The 8645-nt window shown below is 51.2% G+C and overlaps 2 protein-coding genes across 2 annotated transcripts; one reads left to right on the top strand and one right to left on the bottom strand.

Annotated features, from left to right (window-relative positions):
• Nucleotides 1-712: 712 nt before the first annotated feature.
• LOC311615572 (heat shock transcription factor, X-linked member 3-like) lies at nt 713-2065 on the top strand (the record flags this gene model as incomplete). The annotated part of the gene is made up of 2 exons (XM_084870912.1): nt 713-1204; nt 1481-2065. The coding sequence occupies 2 exons, from the start codon at nt 713-715 to the stop codon at nt 2063-2065; spliced, it is 1077 nt and encodes a 358-aa protein (XP_084727038.1).
• Nucleotides 2066-6688: 4623 nt separating this feature from the next.
• On the bottom strand, nt 6689-7780 carry LOC311615570 (melanoma-associated antigen 10-like; the record flags this gene model as incomplete). Its single annotated transcript, XM_084870911.1, has 1 exon — nt 6689-7780. The coding sequence occupies one exon, from the start codon at nt 7778-7780 to the stop codon at nt 6689-6691; it is 1092 nt and encodes a 363-aa protein (XP_084727037.1).
• Nucleotides 7781-8645: the final 865 nt, after the last annotated feature.

Raw genomic sequence — 8645 nt, 5'->3', positions numbered from 1 at the left:
AGGAACATTCCCTCCTGTGCTGTAGCACAGCCCTATTCTAGGGACAACTCGACCCAGAAAAATAAGATTCTCTTTTGGGCTCATCTTAGCAGGACTTACTAGCCAATAGGCACAGTTGGAAGAGACCAAAGCAGGAAGCTTGTGAGGGGTGCATTGAAGAGGGGGGCTACCTACTGAGACTAGGCGAACCACCATTTTCTGGGAGGAACAGTCCCCCAGGGGCCCATCTGACCCAGGCAGTATTGGAGGTTGCCTAAGTTAGGACTAACCAGGATCTGGCCCTTGAGCAACAAAGAGGCCACCAACTGTCCCCCCTCCTCTCTGTAGGGATGGGGGTAGAGATAGGATTGGGACCTCTCAACACACATCCAGTGAACTAGCAACAAGAAACAATCTTTCTGGAAGCAGATGAGCACATTTTCTATTAATCTGACCCTTATATTTTGTACTATTTGAAAAGAGAGAAGACGGGGGCTCTAAAGATATCCACTCCCCGACACTTGGCCAGAGCCCACTCTCCAGAGCAGCCTTAAGTCACCTTTGTGACATCACATGATTTAAGCAGCTGGTTGCCCCACGACCAAGACTCTAGAATTTTGAGGACAGTATATATAGGGCATCGCTGCTGTGACCACAGGCATTTCTGACCCCACTTTTGAAGTGATAGGATCCAGAGTGCCAAATGCTTGTTGATGTATTGTAGAGCATCAACATGGCTAGTCAGAGTACCAATGAGATGCAGGAAGCCAGGCTGGCCCCATCAGAGAAAGGACAGCCACCAACACTGGTCCAATATGATACATCCCCAGGCCCCCATGTGGGTCCCAGAGAGGCTTTGGAGAGGCACGGTAGCCAAGAAGAGAGGCAAGATCCAAGCCCACAAGACAACCCTCAACCACAGGCCTCAAACCAAAGGGCCACCAATGTGGAAGGAAACAACATTCTTTATGGACTGTCCTTCCCAAGAAAGCTTTGGAGGATAGTGGAGGATGATGCCTTCCAGTCTGTGTGCTGGAATGAAGACGGAGACACCGTGATCATAAAGGAAAACCTTTTCCAGAGGGAGGTTCTCTGCCGAAGGGGCGAGGAGCAAATATTTGAATCGAACAGCCTGAAGAGTTTCATCCGCTTGATGAACCTCCATGGTTTTAGCAAAATATGCCCTGATGATTCTTCAGTTTGCTCTCCAAGGAATAAGATAATGGTAAAGTAGAAAGTCCTCCCATTTCCCATGTTCCCTGTTACTCAAACATCTTCCTAGTCGACCCAGAAGAATGATACTGAAAAGGCTTCATTTCAGGGCCTAAACCTTTTTCACATGATACAGTATTTATCAAAAGATGAGAAACTATAGATTTTTATTTGAAACTATAACCCCCTTAGAGATAACCTGCAGGGATGAGTAGACTCGGAGAGGCCAGTTAATGTCAAATAGATATCTTTTCTCCACAAATGACTAAATTAATTAATTTTGTTTCAGATCTACCAAAACAGAAATTTCCAGAGAGACAAGCCTTGGCACCTCATAAACATTAAGGCAAAAGGCGATCAAGTGGCTCGAGTTTGTCCAGGGACCAGTGCCAGCCCTGCAAAGAGAAAGAAGAAGATGGCCCCCACAAGACGCTCTCCAAGACTACACCAGGAGGAGAGCAAAAAAGAAGCCAAACAAAAGGCTCAGGAGACAGATAAGAATGAATGGGGATCCAGTGCCACCCAGGCATTCGAGTTCTCCGCTCCTCAGCCCCTGAGCAGTGCCAGGGAGGTTCAGTGTCCAAGTGCAGCCAGTGGTTCAAGTGGGGAGGATACTTCTGGTAATTTCATGTTTGTGCCCACGGCTACTGCCGGAACCGATGGCACAGGGGATCTGTTCCCCACCCTCCCAAATAAACCATCACAAGGTTCAGTGATGTCTTTATACAACATATGCTATTCAGTTCTGATAGCTGAACTTTTAGACTTGGCTCCACCTGAGGACCCTGACCAGGCCGAGGAGGAAGACCATGAGGGCTCCTCAGATAACAAGTATTCACTCTGTGAGCAGTTCAAGGACAATACAGTCCCATAATTTCACAGGCTTTGTAACCACAAATCCATTTCTGCTATAATATAGAAAGGCAAAACTACATGTTAGAAAATAAACAATCCAATGAGAATTGTGAGTCCCTGTTCTTCTGTTTCCATGCCACACACCTCGTCAGATGAGCCTGAGGATGCTAGAAATCCTGGCCCGACAGGCTTTTGTCCCTGTTGTCCTCTTTCATTTCACACATTCAACCAAGGATCTGGCTGGGGGGTCCTGAGGCAAACTCAGGAAGACCTGGTCCCCTGAGCCTTGCCTACTGAACAGGAGACAGAACTGCCTGACTCCTGACCTTGGGGGAATCACCTTACATTAGGCATGCATCCTGAAACAGGAGGGTCTTTACTCCCAGGTCTCCCTATGATGCCAGGAAGTTTCTGATCAGCGTCTGAGTGTCTCTAGCCCAAGTTCCATGGGCCTTCCAGAGAGGTCCACCTAGAATTCAGGTCACCCCATCTAAGTGGTGTACGACAGAGCCAGTCTGGTTTAGAAGATGGGCCATTCCAGCCAATGCCTGGGAGAAAGCCCATCATCCTCACAACTAACAACCATTAGTAACCCTGCTAGAAGGGATCCAAATAAATTAAAGATTGCCCACACAGGAAGACAAAAACTCTACCCATCACTTTTCCATCAGAGCTGTATTTCAGATCTGTCCTTGGGTCCCGAGGTAGCTATGTAACATGTGTAACACAAGCCCTCGTGAGCCATGGGACACTTACAGCAGACCAGTCACTTGCCAGGAGAGACAAGTGCTTTCTTTCAAAGTCTGATGTCCCTTCCACCATGAATGAAGCCATGCCTGGCTGGTCATTTTCAGGCAATCATTCAGTGCCCGCTCCCAGACCTCCCACAGGGTCCCTGGGTGCTGCTGAAGTGTTCTGTGAGTTTGACCAGAACAAAGAGATGGGAGTCCCAAACCATAATCAGTTCTGCTAAAACAGTTTTTTCTCTATAATGAGCAGGACCAAAAAGAGTGATAGCACCAAGATATGTCCTGGCAGCTTCCCCATTTCCCTAAAGTCAGACAGAGTGCTTGAGACAGGCAATGAGTCCAGAGAGGCATCTCACAAGGACAGTCGCCTACATCAGGGCACAGAAATCTGTTTACGTGAAGAGCAGATGGTGGGTAGTGCTCTCCATGGCAGCGCCAATTCAGTTTCACATCTGTGGCATGATGGCCCTTTGATGGTGATGATTCATCTGGATTCGCAGTAACCTTCCTGTAGAGTCCTCCTGTCCCTAGGAGATCAGGTGCTGTGGGATCCCTACCTGCAAGATAGCCTTTCCCCTTTCCTGGGTATGTGCTCCAGAGACCACCTGGGGTTTGAAAGTGCAGTCGGGCCGGGACCGGTTTAGCTCAATGGATAGAGCGTCGGCTTGGGGACTGAAGGGACCCGGGTTCGATTCCAGTCAAGGGCATGTACCTTGGTTGCGGGCATATCCCCAGTAGGGGGTGTGCAAGAGGCAACTGATCGATGACTCTCTCTCATCGATGTTTCTAACTCTCTATCTCTCTCCCTTCCTCTCTGTACAAAATCAATAAAATATATTAAAAAAAAAAAAAAGTGCAGTCAGGTACCTCTGCTTCAGGTTGGTCAGGACAGCCTGGTGTTCCAGTTCCACATCTTCCTCAGGAGCCACATTTTTGGGGCACTGCAGAGTTGCCCCAATGTCAGGGAGCCCCGTGCACCATGAGAGAAGCACTGAGATGTTTTTCCTTCCATCAACCAAAGGAAAGGTTTCTTTAGAGTTATGCCCTCCAGAGCAAAGCTGATTTCACCAGAGGGACACGGAGTGAGCTGGGTCCCTCTGAGAACTTCTGATGTGTCAAACGCTGTTCATGGAATTCTGGGTGAGGCCAGGGGAGAGAGGGAAAAGAAGAGGACAGAGCCTGGTCCAATAAAGGGCAGGTCCCAGCCTGACTGATGTGGGCAGCACACGCAGGTCAGAGGAGCCCTGACTGCTGTGGGGAACCCACCGGCATTCTGGTCCCAAGCTCTTCACCAGGTGAAAGGAGCTGGTGTGGGACCTCAATCACTGAGGGATGAGCGAACGGGCCCAGGATGCCATGGGCAGTGGAGGTGGGGCAGCTGTGTGAGATCAGCAGACAGCCTGAGTCTGGAGGCCACCCGACATTCTCTGTGTGCTGGGCAGCCTCCTCTGGTCTTTCACACATAAACACACACGTGTGTGTGTGTACATGCATAAACACACATGTGTGAACACCGACAACAGCACATGAAGACTTGGACCTGTCCCTGCCCCTCAGGTCACCAATTGGACTGAGAACCAGTGTGGACAGAAGGATTCACCCAGGTCATAGAAACTCTGCCCACAGAAACCCAGCCTGGGCCCCTTGCTGCCCCTTTGAAGGTGTGCTGCTTACAGAAACCACAGCCTCACCACCACAGGTTTAAAGAAAACAACCCCAAACTCCTGAGCAAGGTCCTGGGGGTACTCTTGGAGGGGTGTGAGCTGCGCTCAGGGTGTCACGTCTTGCCTAGGATCACTCCTCAGCCATACTTCTCCCTTCTCAGAGCAGGGCCTGAACATGCTTGGGTTCTACCCCAGCCTCTCCAGCAGCAGCTCCCACCTGAGGACGTCTTCCCAGTCCCTGTGAACTATGTGGGTGGTGATGGTACAGTTGCCCTGGCTGCTCACTAGGGTTGCCAGTAAGTCTCCAGAGTCTTTACTGCATTTAAGACCAAGCCTGCATAAGGCTGTGGGAAGAAGAGGCAGGAGAACTCCATCTCCCTAGACATCCGTGGGCCTCATGCGGCCTGGGGAAACCACAAGTGTGACTGTCCATAAGCATCATGCATCAGCCCTCCATGTTCATAGTCTGTGGGCTGACCTCTCCCCAATGTCCCCTGGGGCCCTGGAACCCCACTGACAGGTGTGGTGCGAGAGCAGAGTTTTGGCTCCTTCTTCCTATCCCCAAGCAATCAGCGGCCAGGCCCAATGGAAAGGGATGGAAATGCAGATGCCTCGTCCATTAGATGGAGTCTTTGGGCGGCTCAAGGAAGAAGGTGGAGACAGGTAAAGAGAGGCACTCAGCACAGGATGTGGTCAATTCCGCAAAGGAGGTCACTGAGGCCAGGGAGCACAGAGGGAGTAGAAAGGGCCCTTTTGGCTTCACACCTGGGGAGTGGCTTCTAGTCCTCTCCCAGCACAGACAATCCTAGGCTTTGATTCTTCTCTTCACCTCACCCCCACCCACCCCAGCACAGTCAGCTACCTCCTCTTTTCACCCCAAGGCACTGCAGGATCCCAAGCACCCTGGTCCCTCTTCCAGGGCCGCTGGTTGCAAATACTTGGGATGCAACCTCAGCTGGGCCCTGGGACACCACGTTTTCAGCTCAGATCCTGTCAAGTGTTTCCCTCTGTCCTCTTTGGGAGCCACCCTCCTCCATCCCCTGGCTGCACCACTGCCATCTGCTGTCAGCAGGCTCTCTGGCCCCACTGCAGCCCAGAGAAAGGAATAACTGGAGCAGGAAGAATTGGCACCAGTACACACACACCATGCCCATTTCAGGCCCTGAGATGGGCATGATCCACAAATCCTAGAATTCAATCCTCAAATATCGGTGGTGGGGAAGGTGGCACAGAGGGAAGAATAGATGGCCCTGGATCATGGGGGCCCTGACTACATCACCCACTGTCCATGCCTTTTCCCTGGGGAAGGGGGTCCTGGTACCTGATGGAGCTTGGATTCCAAGGGGCTGAGGACCTGGCCTGTAATGTAATAGGACAGTCATAACCGGTGGCTCCACATCAACATCATAGGGCCTAAGCCTCAGTACCACACTCCACATGAGCAACCCCCCACTCTGGGTGACTCTCCCCTCCTGTCTTAAAGGACATAAACCTCACTTCAGCTAATATGTCCTCCTGTGTATGGAAACATGCCCACTCTCAAAGACAAGGCCTGGGGGACAAAAGCTGCCTGTGTTCACTCCCTTCCCAAACAGTGTCCTTCCAGTCCTGGCTCCAGGCTCCTCTGCTCTGCCTCCCCTCCCTTTCTCTGGCTGGGTTGCCTTTTCCTGTGAGGACAGAGGCTAGTGAATGTTTAGGGTGCACATGAACTAGTGAGAAGAGTCTTTTACTGTTTATTTTTCTACATTCTTGAATAAGCTAAGAAAATCCAGGTATATATATATTATTTTTACAGAATGACAGACTAAATATGATACAGGCATTCAAAAATTAACTATTTTATCTGTTTTTACAGCTATGCTCTTTCACACTAAAAAAAAAAAAAAAAAGCCTATTCCAAGTCCACCTTATCTGGTTACAGAGTACAAATAAAATGAAGGATTCCCATTTTTTTCTTTTTTACCAAATAGCAAAGTTCTTTGTCTTAAGTTAAATTACAATCAACGTGTGATCCATGTCATTTGTAAACTTAGATTCTGAAGCTAAAAAACATTCTACTTAAAGTAACATTATAAAATACCAAAAGTAAAAGAAGATACATTTCTAAGTCAACCCAATGGAATAGAGACACACAGATGTTATTCACTATAATCCCCTAGCCTAGCCCTCCACAGCTTGGATCAGTGACTTCCCTCTTAAAACACAAAGGAAAGAAATCTGCCTTGGACTTCACTGAGGGCAGAAGAAGCGACTGGACTTGGCAGAAGAGCTTGCACTGGCCATGGCACTAGGATCATCTGTGGTGCTAACTCTGGCCCGGGCTCTCTGCTCCTCCTCTCTCAAAGCCTCCTCATACCAGTGTGGGAAGGATCTGGGGTCACTCCCATTGATCTGGGCCAGAAACTCCAGGACTTTCAACTTGGTGGTCTCAGCGTGGGCCCTGGGACCCCACAGGAACTCGTACCGTGCCGGTTCACTGTTGCGCACCTGCCGGTACTCCAGGTACTGTTCCTGCACCCAAACTTTGGTGAGGAGCTCCCTGGGCTCCCCATAGATGCAATGCTCCATCCCAGCATGCACCCCCATGGCATTCAGTGCTTCCCATATCTTCTCTTCGGGGGCACAATTATCCTCCGTGAAAATTATACTAAGGATGAGTATTAGAAGGCCAGTCTTGGGCTTACTGTGCACATGGTTCACCATCCCATCATAGGTGAGGCCCAGGTTGGTGACTAGGACATAGGTGTGGCTGGTGCGGTCCACTTCCTTCACATCAATGCCATAAACCAGCTGCATGCACTCAGAGGCCTCGCTGAAGATGACAGCAAAGTGGTCCTGGTGGTCTCTGATGACGCTACTCAGCATTTCTACCTTTGTGGTCAGCTCCTGTGTGCGATACTTCCGGAGCAGGAACCCCACCAGGTCAGCTACCTTATCATCAATCACGTCCCTGGGCAAGGACTCTGTGTCTGGCAGGGCCTGGGAGGTACTCAGGCCCTCCTCTTCTTGGCTGCTGGACTGGCTCAATGGAGCAGCAGGGTGAATGGCAGTAGGGGGGGCACAGGGGCTTGGAGAGCTCTGGGTAGGACTTAGTGTCCCAGCAGCAGCGTGAACCTCCTCTTCCTCCTGCTCCTCGTCCTCTGGGGTGCTTGGGTTACTTGAAAGCAGAAGGTAGCGGGAGGAAGAGGAGGAGGAAGGGGAGGAGGAAGAGAAAGAGGAAGGAAAAGAGGAGGAGCAGGTGGAGGAGGAGGAGGAATAATACTCTTCCTCAGCCTCTTGATTCTCAAGCGAGTAGCGTCGTCGCTTTGGAGCTCGAGGCATGATGACTCCCTCCCTTCAGGCAGCCACAGGAGTGTGGGCAGCAGGTGGGCAGTGAGGACTCACAGGCCTGGGGAGAGAGGAAGTGTAAGGGGCCTCAGCTGGGTACACCCTTGTCAGCTTTGACAAAGCAGAGATACAGGTCTCCTCTTTAGGGGTGCTCTTGGGCCTCACTGGGGTCTCTCCTCCTGGGTGGCCTGTTCCCCTAAGATCCTGAATGAGGAAGTCACATGGTTCTTCGGGGAACAGTCGGCAGAAGCCAGGGTTCTGTGGCTGGCAGTGGGGTGGGGTCGGGTGCTGCAGGGGTCCTCCTCTATCCTGGCATGGGGGAGAACCTGGGGACACATTCTAGGTGAGGGCAGGCACCTCACCTTGACTGCTGGCACGGCCTGGTCCTCCTCTGCTCTGTGACCTGTGTTTTGTGCCTCAGACCAAGGCCTTTATGCTTTAGTTCCTGGACTCCATGTAACAGGAAACGAGGAAACACCTCAGCGTGCAGGTGGCATGCAGAGCCATGGGCCTCCAGTGCTGACAAGAGGGAGGCCAGGATTCTGTGAGTTCCCCACTGTTCTGGGCTGGGGAGGTCTCCTGTCTCCTCACTCAGGCTCCTCACCTTTCCCCTGGCAGGGCCTGTGAACCTCCCCTCTGCTGGCCCTGACGCAAAACTCTCAGAACAAGGCTACACACCCCTGAGACTGAACAGGAGAAAGTGAGGGGGCCCCACATCTGACCACACCTGCCCAGGACCTCCCACGGGACAGAGTATGATCTGGCCAAACTCTGTGGCGGCTATCTGCCCTGGGACAGGGAGTCCCCTCAGTCCTAATGTTGACATCTCACAGGGTCTTGGACAACTTCTGTGTTGACC

The sequence above is a fragment of the Pipistrellus hanaki genome (genome assembly GCF_964339955.1).
Source record: "Pipistrellus hanaki genome assembly, chromosome: X".
In the NCBI taxonomy this organism is placed as follows: Eukaryota; Metazoa; Chordata; class Mammalia; order Chiroptera; family Vespertilionidae; genus Pipistrellus; species Pipistrellus hanaki.
Note: the sequence above shows the minus strand (reverse complement) of the source record. Positions and strands in the feature narration are given on the sequence as shown.